We start from the raw sequence: 16,605 nt of genomic DNA on the forward strand, positions 1-16,605 counted from the left end.
TTAAAAAAAAATTGCCCGCGAGACGAATAAACTAATTTTAGTTTCAAATTAAACGGAGGTAATCTCTTTATATTAGATTCATTGCGATATTTTTAAAAGAATATGGTGATTTTCTTTTGCATAATTTCTGCATTAATTCAGTACAAATTCAAAGCTGTGAGTAGTTCGATTCATTATTTCATCTCCTTACACAAAAAGTATATTTCCTTCTCCAAAAAATCTCCCAATCTTAAAAAAAAAATTATATCACCTGCAGAGATTATTTTTCCAAAAATTCCTTCGTTTTTTCTCTCACCCCAACATTCTCCAAGTCTCATTAAACATTTTCTCATAAATAAAAGAATTACAGAAAAAAAAAATGTATCCTACCCTCACCTTTTTTACATTTGTGTCTTTTCCCCAGTGTCGAACTGCAGAAAGCTAACCTAGAGGCCCAAAATACCCAAACCCCTGGCAGCGGCACCAATCCCGGGGCATCCGGGGCCAGTGCTTCCCCTTCTACCACTACTACCACTGCCTCTCCCTTGGCCAGCGCAATCCCCTTGGCTCAGCTGCTAAGCAAGCCAGGTGCCCTCAACGCCCTATCTAGCCTGACAGCTCTTGGTGGCCTTACGGAATTACTTGGCGGTGCCGGTGGTGCCGCCACAACACAACTACCTGTCCAGACAACTGGTGTACATCGTTCACACAAGTCATTTACACCACGTTTACGCAGTCCTGGTGCACCAGGACCAACTGACAGCGGTAAATTCAAGTCTGAGAGGACCAAGTACAATCCCTACTGAATTAGGGATTGAGAGGGAGAGCTGTTGGAGGATTTTCAACTTGTCTCACTATTCCCGGGGTCCTCGATGACCCTACAATTTTTTTTTCATTATTTGAGGATTAAATGATAGAGAATAGACAGGAGGAAGTGGTGGAATGGAATCAGGTGAAGATGACGTTTGGTTATTGACGTAAATCAAGAGGATCAATGGGAATAATGAAAATTATATGACTATGTTGAGACTAATTTCGTTAGTTACAAAAAATGAGAGTGATTTCATTCAAATAATATAGTTTTATTTGAGTACATTTATTGATTCTTCTTTTATAGAGAGATTTTTAACATTTTTCCGTAAACCCCATGGTCATCAAGATGATGAAGCGGTAAACAAAAGTCTATTTCCTGGGTTTCACCATTTCATCTGCTATATAAAAATATTTCAACCAAACTATTAAAATTCAGTGCACTCCGAGAAATGTATTTTCTCCCAGACGAATATGTTCGTGTGCCAAGGATTATGCTTTAATAAATTTGTGTAAGAATTTTGTAAACGCGACAGGCAAATTCTGGGAGAAAATCAAAGTCCTCGTCTCGATTTTTGATATAATAATTTTTTGTTGATGGTATTATATTTTTTATAATTAATTTTTCATGGTTAACGTGAGAATGAAGTATCATTAAATATCTTCTTTTTTCTTTTTGGATTTTTTTTTCGGCAAGAGAGCTCGGAGTGCTGTTAATATCAACACGAGATATGTTCTTTTAAAAATATAGTTATCATTACTGTGGATTATTACTGTAATGTTATACCCGGCATAAGGATAATGGTGAAAAAATCATAATTAAGTACTAATGGAATAACATAAAATTGTCAGATAGTACGACAAATTGCGAATGAATTCTGGGTCAGAAACGTTAGCAGTTTTACATTTAGTACGTAAGACAGATTGAAATAATTTTCATTGAATTTTATAATTCAATTTTTGTCGTCAGTACGATTTTCTCCTTCTGTCAGCTCGCATTTTTTACATATGAAAAAAAAACGTGAGAGAATGCAGAAGTGAGAATAATGAGCAAACAGTGAGAATGTTTTTGGATCGTGTATTTTCATTAAGACAGTGTAATATAAGAAATTGTAATGGCACAGACCTGCGGCCGACTAGCACGAATATTACTATTTAATCCTCAATTGATTGGAATTAATTAATAGATGAATCATGTCATTGAGCAATTGAGATTGGAAAGATAAACGAAATATTCCGGAAAAAAATTATTAGTTCTGTAATTCACGAAAAAAATAATTTTCATTAAATCCGCTAATTGGTGAGCTTAACTACACATTAATGAAGTAATAAATGATGGTTAATTGGCCATCCATGAATGTTATACATAATAATCATTCGATAAGTAAGGAATATACATGAACTATAAATATATGTGTACCGTATCATTAAACAATAGGTGAGTCTGTGTAAATGAGTACTTTTGGTTTATTGAAAAATGTTCCCGAGAATTCAATATTCATTGAATTTTCAGTCGTGTCACTGCAGTGACAGGCTATTCTCGTTGTCCTGACTATTTCGGTATAGGAAATCGTTAACTCTGTTTCACGAGTTTAATGTCACTGTTTTCTCCACTCAATATTTGTCAGAAAAAAAGAGGAAAAAATCCTGGAGAAGTATCTCCCGGTCAATAATTACGTACGTGCTCAATCCTAGTTTATAATTTTTTAATCGTTAGGTGAATTGCAGGCAACTGAGAGATCATATTCTCTGCAATAACTCTTTGCTTTTCTAGTGAATGAGTCGATTGTCAAGTTTATGAGAATGGGAAAATGGAGGTGATTAAAACGAGAAGAGATACTTTATGATGGAGTTTTAGCACTACATCTGGCTATTTGTATGGGATAAGTCGATTAACCTGACGATTAGCTATTGACAACTGAATAATATACATTGTGTGGCTTAGCAGATACTCTGGCTAAATTGTATCACTGTTGAAGTAAAGTTAGGCGTGTTTAATACAAAAATAAAGGTGAACAATTACACAAAGGCGAATGTTATTCTCATTGAGACTCGATGGAGAAATTTTTGTTTTTCTTTTCTTTGTGAAGAGATTCGGCTTTAAGTTTCGTTTTACAGGGCTTATTTACCGTTTACATCATCATTTTCGTTATTCGTTGGGTATATTTCGAGGAAAATACCGGGTGTAGAAGAGAACGAAAAGAGAAAGAGAATATTTTTTAAGAGAGAAAAAAAAATTTGTTGAGAAGACGATATCCATCCAACCAACTCTGACCCAGGCTCCTGCCCATCTTCGGTAAGCACCATCCAAATCCTCCGTAGTCCTCTTAATCTACTTGTCCCGTTTAACCGTTTTTTGTATTCTTCGACCTTTTTATTATTTGCTTAAACATTCATTGCTTACAATGTCTTTTTTTTACGATGAGAATCACGGGGATTTTATTATATGAATTCATCTGTGACGAGTTAATCGTCGAGTCATCGAGTTCTCTCTTGATATTTCCTTTCAATTTTCCCCCGTTTTCAAGCCCCTGTGGTTGATTAATGTTCACACAAGTCAGACTTTTGAACTGTTTGAATGACATCAGGGGTGAAGAGGTGAAATGTTAATGTTGTTTTAGAAGAAAACGTCGGGAGAAAGATATCTGTTGATATTTTTTGTATAGCATAGCCTTCATATGACACCACATGGTAAATGATGTGATTAAGAGAAAATTTCAAAAGACATGTCTAACAAGAAATTTATTTCTTAGTTGAAAAAATTCATTCTCAGTCATCGATTTGACTTCTTCACAACTGAAAAAAAAAATCCCTCAATGTTAAAATAAAAAGTATGACGAGTTGTTCGTTCTCGTCGAGGTATCCCTTGATAGTTCCCTTCAATTTTCCAGTTTCAAATTTCTGTGGTTAATTAATGTCGTTCACACAACTCGTACTTTTTGAACTGTTTCAATGAAATCAGGGATGAAGATGTAAAATATTAACGTTTTCAAGACAAGGTCTATTTTCAATGATAGATTTTACTTCTTCACAACTGAAAAAATCCCTCGATGTTAAGTCATCAATTCATCCTTTAAAGCAATTGTTTATCAAAAAATGCCGAACAACAGCATGTTCCTCGACATTTATTGATTGAAAACATGAATTTTGGAGATGAATTCAGCATCCACCAGAACGTTTTACCTCTTTACCCCTGAAACTTCCCCAAATGTCAAAAAAACTATAATTTTCATGATATTTCATTAATTCAACAAATGTCACAATTAATTCCTTGTTTACTCGGGTCTTGTAGAATTTTTTTGACTTCTGAGTGTGTTGGTAATAATCGGCTGCAAACTGATAGTGATACCCCATTCTGTTACAGGATATCGATGGAGACCGCTGGTATTGCAATGCCAGCATACCACTATATCGCACCGAATCACATCGTCAAGTCACCGATTCACTAAGAACGAGAATTACAGATAAATTAAAACATTTTGTTTTTCTGGGGCACGAGAGGGAGTTGTTGGTAATACGAGGGCGAGAGAAATTCAAGTGAGGTATATTGCGGAGTGGAAAGAGTAAGTGGAAGTTAGAACACCTATCTAAAGAATACATTAAGCATCAACATTCATGGGGAAAGACATTGATAAAAGTGCATCAATGATGAGCGCCGAAAATTGTACAGAGACAGGGAAATGGCGATTCTGGGAGAGAAACCAAGGCTAGATGACGAGAGAAAGAGAGAGAAAGAAAAAAAAATTAATTAAAATAATTAAACAAAAAAATAAAAACAACATAATATTGGACGTTGCAGCTGTCGAGCTGCCGCCGATTGGTAAAGGGAACAAGCCAAAGATATGTTAGTTTTCATTTTTATATTTAAAAAGAAAAACAAAATGAAAGATACGAGGGAGTCTAAAAAGTAATGAACAAGAAGTTATTATCATTATATTAATGACTACGATATTTTGTTCTTTTCCTTCGTTGTTATTGAATTATTTCGAGGGGATGAGGGAACTTTTGATGAAGCCTGATGATGTTAAACGATAAATAATTCGGAATAACAGGGTTTGCATTGACAGTTGAAACTAATGAGAAATTGTTTCTCCTTCAGCTCTTGATCATCTGGTGAAAATGATAAATCTGGGTTCCCTCGTCTCTACGAGGGGCGTGTAAAAAGTACTAGGCTCGGTAAGGGATTATAAAAAAAGATAAAAAAATAGTAATTGCATTGATGCCAAGCATATGGAGGGTAATTAATTAATAGTTGAATTAGCTTCTGCATGTGGGAAGGATAATAAAAACAAATTACAGAGGTAATAGGTAATGCAGGGGATAACACCGTCTCTCCGAAACTGCAAAAGCACTATTCAGATGTCCGGAAATGCAGAACGATGAAATAAGGAAAGAACTCGGGGGGGAAAGGGAAGCATGTTTAGCAGTTGAAAAATTGATTCGACTCTGTGAATGAAAGAGAGCCGGATATTCTCAATTATTTTTTGTTAATTATCTTTTTGTTGAATGAAAACAAATAAATTATGTGGAATATTAAATAATGATATATTATATACATATGGATATATATAAACTATATTTATTATACGATAAAAGAAGAATTAATTAGTGGAGAATAGGGCTATATGTGAGGAGTTTCAAAGTATTGGTACTTTGGATCGGGAGATGTCATGCGAAAATATCCTGTCAACTCCCTAAACAATAATTTTTCTCCAATTCATTTTTGTTATTTATTTGACAATTAATGTTTTTTTTTATAAATTTCTAATGACTGATAGATAAATTTCGATAAGAAAATTTAATTGATAATAAAATTCATATCCGAGTGGACACACACACATATCCTTCCTCAAGCGTGCCAAAAGAAAAACTTGAAATGGTATTAACCAGTGCTTCCTCTAGAAATCTTGAGCCATCAGAAGATGAATTATTCAAAATTCTCTCGCCTCGGTTTATTTATCTTCCAGTATCTTCCCATTTCGACTCCTTTGATCTCATTTGACAGAAAAATTGCATCAGCAAAACGAAAAATTGATCTAAAATTTATTCTAATTAATTTATTACGGTTTCAACTGTAATTGTAAATACGATTAATTGTTGTAAATATTTGTTGTAATTGTTTATTTATTTACAATTCATTTTTTTCTATGCAGATCAAAAGAAATGATAAATTGTGAAGCTCATTCGATGTTAATGCGCCAATTGTTCCTGGTTATTTATTTATTTATTTCTATTTATTTAATTTATTATCGTTCGCTGTGACTCGTTTGTGATGAGGAGTTGCTCGATTTCCCTACAGCTCAATCAAAAACCAAGGGGAATAATCAGTTAAATATCTCCTAGATCCGAGGCGAGACTCGACGAAATCCCCTGACTCTCCCCCACCTGATATCAACAATTATCATCAGTTTACCCTCTTTATTTCCCTGACCCAAAGGTACACAGATAAGAGAATAAACAAAAACACCGGGGAAATGCTATGAAAAACCTAGCCTCTGCGTTTAAACGAACTAAACTGAAATGATTAAAAAAAAAATGAAGAGATTAAACGAGTTAGTGAGAGACGCTGTATGATTGTGTATATCAACAATAAATAATTGCTGTGATTAGAATCGGTTTATAGTAAGTAGTTAAGGACTAAAAACTTAGATACATTGAAAATGTGAAGGCTTTTCGAGTGCACGAAAGATTAGCAATTTTTGTTTTTTTTCCTCCAACGATCATTAATAATATCGAATTTAACTTGAAAAAAAAATGATAAAAAAAGTATCATTCAATGTATAAAATGGCCCCTGTGACACTGCTGAATGACTTGGAGTGCAGAAGTGTCTGTTTGTATGATTCATTGAGATGATGTTTAGACACAATGTTAATTCAATGTCTCAAGCATATCTGGTTTAGGCTTTACTCAATAATTGTAATGTCCTTGCTACCCAATCTGAAAAGTTATTAAACAGTTACATCAGTGGAAATTGAGTGATTAATTGATTAAGGAACAACTTGATGGATTATCTCTATGTTTAGGACATCTTATTCATGTTTCCGAGATTATTTTGGTGTCGTAGAGCAATCTATTGGTGCAGGGGCCTTATCCTTACTACTTGGATGCTGTCAAGGTCCTTAACTTCACCAATTTAACACAAAAATAAAAATTGAGAGAGGACACTTTAATCGTCAATAGCTTGAAATCGGCGGAAGGAAATACGATATTTTTTTTCTTTCGAAGCTTGTGAAAATACCTTTCAAACAAGCCCTGATTTTTCAATATCACACTGTCTGAGGACGAGACATTGACGGTTAGAAAATGCCGATTCTTTCCCTTTCTAAATTCAGAATCATGTGCAGTTTACAATTGCTCTGATTAAATATCTATTTATCTCGATAACTAGTGGTTCTGTAGAAAAATGTCATGAGACTTTTTTATTGAGCATTACATTTTCCATAAAAAACATTCAATGATATCTTCCCGCAGATCGGCTCATTTCCGAGATAAATTAAAACAATTCGTCTGTCTCTTCACTTCTCATTACCAAAATGAAATAAACTTGAAACAGACCTCGTCAGCCATCCAACTCTACCGTAACGCAAGGCAATCAGCTAAGAAATAACTTAGTTTTTATAGAATATTGAGTAGCCTCGTGCTACTCATAATCTCGATACTGCGTAAAAATCGAGAGTTTAAGGATGTTTAAACCTAAATAAAACCCATAAAAAAAAAACAATTTTACGTGGCGTTCCGGCGCTGTATTTTTTGTATGGCGTTAATCGCCTGAGAAAGTTATAACTATAAATGTGCAGTTCTAGTGCCAAAATAAACAGTCAAGTGAATTTAACGGGTGGGAAGTATCGAGGGGAGGAAATACTAAATCAACCACAAATCGATCTGACGAAAAATGATTAAAACCAAGGACCGTGCCAATCGACGTGCCAAATATCTCTTCTTCCCTTGATACCACGAAACAAATTGTTTTTCAAAGTTCGTAAAGTGCATGAAAATCATTTTTTTAACAAAACCCAAATGCCGTGCTTTATCTTCCACAACCCCTGGGAATCAATAAAGAAATCTTCATTTTCATCGTCAAAGGGATGAAACTAAATGAGCAAAACCTCCTTATGTTTTCCCTCACTCTTGCGTAATCGCTGCTGAGCAAAGATAACACGAGCACATGCCAATTCAAGTGTAAAAACCCTTTCCCCACAGCCTCTCTTCCTTGCTAACTCACGATAACGAAAGTCCTCCCCCTCCGGAAGTCTCGGCAAATCCCCGGAAGAGGATTATTCGCGGAATAAACCGGCGATAATTTATCGGGGGGAAAAAATACAATTAATAATCGCCGAATATTTTGGTCAAGAATTTGTTAGGGCATACGCTGACCCTGCGTTTCACGTGTTGCAATTGAATTTGAATTATTACCCTCGGCCAATGTCAACTTACGTTATGAAGCCTTTACGAAACAGGGTCATAAATACTTATGTGTTAATAATAAATAATTAAAGAATTTAATAAACGGGGTATTTTGAATGATATGCGCGAGGCGATAGGGAGAGTAACCGAGTGAATTTCAGTGATTAAACGCAAATTTTTCTATGTGTAGTAGAAGACGTTGAAAAAAAATTTCAGGGGAAATCAACTGCTGCGGAGGGTTTTGTAAATTTTTTAATGAGATATTATGAAGTTAAGGAGTTGAAAATCTGTTGAGATTTCGATTGAATTTCTAGGAGATTCGAATATTAAAGGGAAAAAAAGGGAATTTTCAATATCCCTTTTAATAATTTCCACATTTACTTGGATTATTAATTAATAGAAATATTGTATGCCAAGTAACACCGCATTTTTATAATATTTGTCTGGATTTTCATTATTCCTATTGATTTTCCTGTAACAATTAATTAAAAATGCAGAGTTTGCATTGATATTTTATAATTTAGTTTTTTCTTCAAATTTTTACCAGAAAAGTTTTGAAAAAGACACCATGGATAAAACTTGTAAAATTAATGCTCAAGAAACCCAAATCCAAATATTAAAATTCCCTCAGAAAATTTCACGTACTCTTAAGAAGAAGTGATTTCCCCTAGTATTTTTTTTTCATCTGCAATCGAAACACGTGAAAAAAATGGTAATCGATCCTCCCCCTCGGAGATTCGTTCAATGTAATGGCGAAAACTGTCGACTCCTGATTATCGACAAAATCGATGTTTCGCCTGCATATGGCAATGTTAAAACGTGTAACAAAAAGAAATTGAAATGTAAATTCACAAGATAAAAACAAATGGAAAAGTCGAAAAAAATGAAAAAAAAATTAATCGAAGTAACTCGCTGGAGGCGTATGAAATTCCGATGGTTAGCGGTCGGTACCGGCTAATTATGAAAAAAAGTACATTATTCCAGGGTAAAAGCTAAACTTTTTTGTAAAAATGTCTGGGTAAACGCAATATTTATGTAAAAAATCATTAAAGCGTAAGAGGAGCAAGCGAATAGTTAAGAAAAAAATAGTTTAAGCGTTGAAAAAAAAACAAATAATGGAAAAAAAGGGAAACTAGTTGTATGGATGAGTGCGTGAGTTGCATATTAATTATAAAATCGTTAATTAAAAAAATGTAGTGATGAGAGAGAAGTGTGGGAAGACCGAGTAAAAAAATTGAGCGAAAAGAGAAGAGAATGAGAATAAGGGGGGACTGAGGAAGGAAATGAGAATCTCTTTTTGAGGTATACACATAATATATGGTTATCATATTCTTATCATTATCATTACCGTAACCACTTAAGCAATTAATTTCAAATAAATGAGAATAAAAAATAAACTAAAAGAAACGGAAATGCATTAACAATTGTAACAAGAAGTTAATAAACAAATAAAGCAAGTACACAGCTGTATAACGTCATGAAATTACTGTTAAATAGGATCAAGGCTTGCGATTTGTAAACACGTGATTACTCGGCTGGCGTGGAAGAGTGCTTTATGTCATTATAGAACCAGATAAAAAAATGTATACAGAAAAACGAAAAAAAAAGTGAATTAAATTCTATAACTCGTAGTTCAACGTAAAAGAACATATCTCTAATCCTCATTATTTTTCTCCTCCCTTCTCGAAGATAACTGTATAAAATTACAAATTATAACGCTAATTGTTAGAGTTCAATTGACTCTAGAGATATCCATTGACATATCGATGAATTTATTATTTCAATAATTTCATCTCCCTCTATTCTTTATTCAAATGAATTACTGAATTTTATACCAATTGTAGAACGTATTCCTAGCCAGTGCTAATAGCAATAACTCAGATTATCTAATTATCACTACTATTTACTGGAATTATTACTAAAGCTATTTAACAAGTACTGTCTGTCTGTCTATTCCTCTGCCTCTGATGTTGAAATCAACTCCATTCGTCGCTCGCAATAAATTTTTTTTATTTCAATTACGATAAATTGTTACAATACTTTTCATTGTGAAAATTTGAACCGAGAATTTTCTTCCAATTGAACACTGTCTTACCTTCCACTCCAACGTAACTTATTAATCAATCCGAAAGAAATGAAAAAATAAAAATAATGAATTCAAATGAACAAAAAGTGCATAAGTAAATGGGTAATTTAAAGAAAAATATTGTGATAAATGTAGAATGACGTGAACTCAGATCATGAGAGAGAGAGAGAAAGAGAGAATTATAAGATGATTAGAAATGGAGATGAGAGTGATCAGCTAATGGAAACTCGGGGTCCAAAATCCTCGGACGAATCATTAATTATATATTTTGTATTTGCGTAGTTGTGCGATTAATAATAATAAAAAAAACAGTGAAGAGGACGATGAACTAATGGTGAAGAAGAACTATAATTTCTCCTCGATTTATCATTTACAAATGAACATTGTTGTGTACTTGTAATTGTGAATTAAAATTGTTGATTAGTTGCTGTATCTCTGATTTATCACCATCATTTTATTAAAAACAAAACTAGTTTGCTCAAACTTCTTCGGCAGTTGTGAATGATATTTATTTAAAGCAGTTTAATCATCATTTCTTCGTCATCGCCAGACACTTCATGATGTTGTAAATGTTACGAGAAGTGAAGCAAGATAAATGTCCAATACTTGATGAAAATTAAAGCGAATTCTCACGTTTTTCATGATAATCGAGCTTCAAAGATCAATTAATGAGAGAAGTAACGAATAAAAATGACGAAATTGGTGTGAGAATTCTAGAGAGGATATTTAATCATCTCGGTTATTTATTTTTGTCCCAAATGAACAAAAAAGACATTAAATAATGAAAATAGTATCTCATTTTTATAGAATCTATTTATTTACTGATTTTTTGAATCAACGTTTTATGAATTGACGTATTGTATATAAAGGACTCGTAATTTATTCGTTGGCTCTATGAGATTGTGTGCTAGAGTCGATAGAATCGATGATTTGTCATCACTGAATAGTAAATAAACTCGTGATGCCAAAGGATCATTTGGCGATTGATTGAATAGAAATTCAGAATTAATAGAAAAGTCGGGATAATACGCGGGATCATCGATACCCGACTAGACCACGGGAACAAGCAACAAAAAATAATACTAAAGTAATTGAACATAATTTTCGTGAAACTCCGAGTTGAGCGGGAGAACAATTAATCATTGAAAATTGATGAGGATAACGGAATGAAAAATGGAGAGAATAGATATAAATTACAGATTACTACCGCTCGATAGTAATTTAATGTTTGTAAGGGCAATAATATTGTAAATTTCGAGTATTTGAATGTATAAGATGCATAAAAAGACAGATTTTTCTAGATAATTGCACTATGATATCTATTCTAAGGGTAAAAGAAGTGAGAAATATAAAATGAGAAAGCTTCTGGTGCGCACATCATCCTCTGAGTTCTCCAAGGGTGGAATGGGGATGAGTGTGACGCCAGTGCGCCCCCACAATCATCAATAATGAATGCGAAATCGAATGCTATTATACCACAACGCGAACAGTTATTTCCTTGGACACGAATACTGGAGATATGAGGGGCGCAAATTTTAAGATTCACTACGATCGATACACAATTCTATCATTGCATAATAATTATATTACCAATCTTATTATTATCCTTACATTATTGTAATGTTTGTTTTTCGTTATTAAAGTGTGTATATAGAAAAATATATATTCCAGGTCTACTGTCTTTGAATTTAATCATACCTCCTCACATGTTCAATATTTTGTTCTGCTTTTCTCTATCTGATCTATTGATTTTTCTGGTTGCTTGGGATTCTTTCACTTGGACAATGGATTAAAGGGGATTTTTTTGCATCGGAGAATGAATGATAATTCTGATCTGGATTACAAAATGTCGTTTTAATCCTCAGTAAAGCGATTACATTGTGTTGTGAGAATACACTTGAATAGTTGAGCTTTTAATACTCCTCAGCTCCTTCGCCCTCCCCCTCGGCGGAATCCATGCCGACCTCCTCGTAATCCTTCTCGAGAGCAGCGAGATCCTCTCGAGCCTCGGAGAACTCACCCTCCTCCATACCCTCGCCCACGTACCAGTGGACAAATGCGCGCTTAGCATACATGAGATCAAATTTATGATCGAGACGAGCCCACGCCTCGGCGATGGCGGTGGTGTTTGACAACATGCAGACAGCACGCTGTACCTTGGCGAGATCACCACCAGGCACGACAGTTGGGGGCTGGTAATTGATGCCCACCTTGAATCCAGTTGGACACCAATCGACGAATTGGATGGTGCGTTTTGTCTTGATGGTGGCGATGGCTGCATTGACGTCCTTGGGGACAACATCCCCTCGATAAAGCATGCAGCAGGCCATGTACTTTCCATGACGAGGATCGCACTTGACCATTTGATTGGCTGGCTCGAAGCAGGCGTTGGTAATCTCGCCAACGGACAACTGCTCGTGATAGGCTTTCTCGGCTGAAATGACTGGTGCATAAGTGACCAGGGGGAAGTGAATCCTCGGATAGGGCACTAAATTAGTCTGGAATTCGGTGAGATCGACGTTAAGGGCTCCATCAAATCGAAGAGAAGCTGTAATCGAGGAGACAATCTGTCCAATGAGTCTGTTCAAATTGGTGTACGTCGGGCGTTCGATGTCGAGGTTCCTGCGACAGATATCGTAGATAGCCTCGTTGTCAACCATAAAGGCGCAGTCCGAGTGCTCGAGAGTGGTGTGAGTTGTCAGAATAGAGTTGTAGGGTTCAACGACAGCTGTGGAGACCTGGGGAGCTGGATAGATGGCGAATTCCAGTTTCGACTTCTTTCCGTAGTCCACTGAGAGACGTTCCATAAGAAGAGAAGTGAATCCTGAACCGGTGCCACCACCGAATGAGTGGAAAATCAGGAATCCCTGGAGGCCAGTGCATTGATCGGCGAGTTTTCTAATTTTATCCAATACCAAATCCACAATCTCTTTTCCAATCGTATAATGACCTCGAGCGTAGTTATTTGCGGCATCCTCTTTACCAGTTATGAGCTGCTCGGGATGGAACAATTGGCGATATGTCCCAGTTCGAACCTCGTCTAAAAAACCAGAAATAATCGTCATGAATAATTAATGGCATGACAGACGCCTGGGAATGGAAATCTAGGAAAGGGGAAGGGGGCCAATGAACAATGGAAGTGTTACTCACCGACTACAGTTGGCTCAAGATCGATAAAGACGGCCCTAGGGACGTGCTTGCCAGCTCCAGTCTCACTGAAGAAGGTGTTGAAACTGTCATCACCACTGCCAATGGATTTATCTGACGGCATTTCGCCATCGGGCTGAATTCCATGCTCCAGGCAGTATAATTCCCAGCAGGCGTTGCCAATCTGCACGCCAGCTTGTCCAACATGAATGGAGATGCACTCACGCTGAATAACAAAAGATTTGAAATGAGTAGAAGTTTAATTAATCAACCAATTTACAGATTTCATCTCCATTTTTATGGGTGAATGATTCACGAGTGGAATTACCATTTTTGAAGAGTTAGCAGATCAACAATTGTTGGAGATAGTTTACGAGAAGCCGGTGATGATGCCTCACAAAACGACGTTCCACTTGGAATCAACTGAACACGACTGCTGTGGCTATGACGCCGCTGTCTCGCTATATACTCGACCCTGCCCTCAGCGCTCATTCCCATAGGCTGACTGGAGTCTGAGTCAGGCAGAAGGGTAGATCAATAACGAAACGAGAGGGTGTCCTATAGGATAACTGAGGGAAAAGCCTCCCCTCAACTGTTGAACTCCTCCTCCAATACCAGAGATGCTCAATTAATCAATAATACAACAATTTGAGAAAAAGAAAAGTCTCGTGAAGTAAAAATAGGATTGAACACTAGGTAAATAGAGGAAATGACAATAAATCGGTGTTGTAGAGTTTCAAAGTACTAAAATTTTTATTTCATGATCAACTTTGATAGGAATGATGCTTCGATTTAAAATTTCATGTAACAAATAATTTTCATTTGTTTCTGATCAAGAAAATCGTCGACAATAATAATTCATAGGCATGAGTTATTTAATATTCCTCAGCGCCTTCGCCCTCTCCCTCGATGGAGTCGGTGCCGACTTCCTCGTAGTCCTTCTCAAGGGCAGCGAGATCCTCACGTGCCTCGGAGAATTCTCCTTCCTCCATACCCTCACCTACGTACCAGTGGACGAATGCACGTTTGGCGTACATGAGATCGAATTTATGGTCAAGACGAGCCCATGCCTCGGCGATGGCGGTGGTGTTTGACAACATGCAGACAGCACGCTGTACCTTGGCGAGATCACCACCAGGCACGACAGTTGGTGGCTGGTAATTGATACCGACCTTGAAACCAGTTGGACACCAGTCGACGAATTGAATGGTGCGTTTTGTCTTGATGGTGGCGATAGCTGCATTGACGTCCTTGGGGACAACGTCACCTCGGTACAACATGCAACAGGCCATGTACTTTCCATGACGAGGATCGCACTTGACCATCTGGTTGGCTGGCTCGAAGCAGGCATTGGTGATTTCAGCGACAGACAGCTGCTCGTGGTAGGCCTTCTCGGCTGAGATGACTGGTGCATAAGTGACCAAGGGGAAGTGAATTCTTGGATAGGGTACCAAATTGGTCTGGAACTCGGTGAGATCGACGTTGAGAGCTCCGTCAAAACGAAGTGATGCTGTGATCGATGATACAATCTGTCCAATGAGTCTGTTCAAATTGGTGTATGTTGGGCGTTCAATGTCGAGGTTCCTGCGGCAGATGTCGTAGATAGCCTCGTTGTCGACCATGAAGGCGCAGTCAGAGTGCTCGAGAGTGGTGTGAGTTGTCAGAATAGAGTTGTAGGGTTCAACGACAGCTGTGGAGACCTGGGGAGCTGGGTAGATGGCGAATTCCAATTTCGATTTCTTTCCATAGTCCACTGAGAGACGTTCCATAAGGAGAGAGGTGAATCCTGAACCGGTGCCACCACCGAACGAGTGGAAGATCAGGAATCCCTGGAGGCCAGTGCACTGGTCAGCGAGTTTCCTGATTCTGTCCAATACCAAATCCACGATCTCCTTTCCAATAGTGTAATGACCCCTGGCATAGTTATTAGCGGCGTCCTCCTTTCCAGTGATCAACTGCTCGGGATGGAACAACTGGCGATAGGTTCCCGTACGGACCTCATCTGTAAACCCAATTAGAGGTTTTAACTCACGCTTATTCCACTTATCATCCTATTAGAAAAATCATTGTAATAATCGAGGTAACTGTACTGACCAACAACAGTTGGCTCCAAATCAACGAACACAGCGCGGGGCACGTGCTTCCCAGCACCGGTCTCGCTGAAGAAGGTGTTGAAACTGTCGTCACCACCTCCCAACATCTTGTCAGAGGGCATCTGTCCATCGGGCTGGATACCGTGCTCCAGGCAGTACAACTCCCAGCAGGCATTACCAATCTGGACTCCGGCCTGGCCGACGTGGACTGAGATACATTCACGCTGAAAAATTATTTTTTAATCAATTGATGAGTCACTTATGATAATTATTGCATCGTTGGAACAAGTAATCGATCATTATCATTATAATTTATCAAATGAGGTCACTTTAGTCGTCCCTAATTGGAATGCAAACGTATCGAAAGATACACCTACTTAAATTCAATTCAAATCCAATGATCAATTGACCAAAAAAAAAATAATGTTGAAGAATTTCCGAGAACGGAATGGGACTCGCGGGGCCTTAGCGGCCCGCGCACGGCCCTGGGACGCTAGCTATTTTTACTGAACACGTAACGCCCGTGAAAGTACCAACGGAAAATCATGAAGAGGGGGCAAAACCGGCATTTGTGTAATAAACCGGCCAAGAATTTGCACCTCGGAGGTACGTGCTACTCATTAACCTTGAAAACCCATGAATTACCGCGATTAACACTTTTTAATTGCGAATTGAGGTCTCCAAGACCGTTAAAAAATTTTCCAACGACCAATACGTTACCCCCACTTGCTCTAAACCTTTTATGAACCATAAAAATTAGATTAATCATGTAATTGACCATTTTAAAGTTTTTTTACTTCGGATTTATCTTGCAAAAAGGATTGGAAATCAGAAAATTTTCAGTGAAGACGCGTGAAACTTGCGAGCATCGCCACGTGGCGGAAAATTTTCAATTCAAATTCAAAAATGATAAATGAAAAAAATGCTTACCATCTTGATTAATTTCTCTCGAAACACAGGAAATGAACTTTAATTCTCAAAGAGAATGAGTAAAACTTGATCTCGTTCAATCGAAGCTGGCGATGGAGCTCCTACAAACGATCTCAGCGTTGTAAAACGCCCGGGAGGAACTCGGTCTTATATAG

At 37.0% G+C, this 16,605-nt stretch overlaps 3 protein-coding genes across 10 annotated transcripts in view; 1 reads left to right on the top strand and 2 right to left on the bottom strand.

Moving 5' to 3' along the window:
* The window catches only part of Mub (mushroom-body expressed), a 106,698-nt gene extending 94,755 nt beyond the window's left edge, over positions 1-11,943 (top strand). For 7 of the 8 annotated variants that reach the window (XM_064121719.1, XM_064121710.1, XM_064121726.1 and 4 more), the window contains 2 exons: positions 404-3,085; positions 4,154-11,943. In XM_064121719.1, coding sequence (XP_063977789.1) covers positions 404-785 — 382 coding nt within the window. In that variant the 3' untranslated portion in view covers positions 786-3,085; positions 4,154-11,943. The remainder of the gene's footprint in view (positions 1-403; positions 3,086-4,153) is intronic. The other variant, XM_064121753.1, reaches the window with a different exon arrangement.
* A 172-nt stretch (positions 11,944-12,115) lies between these two features.
* Positions 12,116-13,914, bottom strand: LOC135162859 (tubulin alpha-1 chain-like). Its single transcript, XM_064121777.1, has 3 exons — positions 13,756-13,914; positions 13,431-13,653; positions 12,116-13,320 (listed from the first exon to the last, which is right to left on the bottom strand). The coding sequence occupies exons 1-3, from the start codon at positions 13,756-13,758 to the stop codon at positions 12,194-12,196; spliced, it is 1,353 nt and encodes a 450-aa protein (XP_063977847.1). The 5' UTR covers positions 13,759-13,914; the 3' UTR covers positions 12,116-12,193.
* Positions 13,915-14,153: 239 nt separating this feature from the next.
* On the bottom strand, positions 14,154-16,591 carry LOC135162851 (tubulin alpha-1 chain-like). The gene is made up of 3 exons (XM_064121766.1): positions 16,451-16,591; positions 15,522-15,744; positions 14,154-15,429 (listed from the first exon to the last, which is right to left on the bottom strand). The coding sequence occupies exons 1-3, from the start codon at positions 16,451-16,453 to the stop codon at positions 14,303-14,305; spliced, it is 1,353 nt and encodes a 450-aa protein (XP_063977836.1). The 5' UTR covers positions 16,454-16,591; the 3' UTR covers positions 14,154-14,302.
* Between the last annotated feature and the right edge of the window lie 14 nt (positions 16,592-16,605).

Source organism: Diachasmimorpha longicaudata, chromosome 1, assembly GCF_034640455.1.
Source record: "Diachasmimorpha longicaudata isolate KC_UGA_2023 chromosome 1, iyDiaLong2, whole genome shotgun sequence".
Lineage (NCBI taxonomy): Eukaryota > Metazoa > Arthropoda > Insecta > Hymenoptera > Braconidae > Diachasmimorpha > Diachasmimorpha longicaudata.

Bases quoted from the DNA above. Each gene is read 5' to 3' on its own strand.
- LOC135162859 (XM_064121777.1), bottom strand. The intron at 13,321-13,430 runs GTGAGTAACACT...CTGGTTTTTTAG, and splicing joins TCTTGAGCCAACTGTAGTCG to ACGAGGTTCGAACTGGGACA.
- LOC135162851 (XM_064121766.1), bottom strand. The intron at 15,430-15,521 runs GTCAGTACAGTT...TTGGGTTTACAG, and splicing joins TTTGGAGCCAACTGTTGTTG to ATGAGGTCCGTACGGGAACC.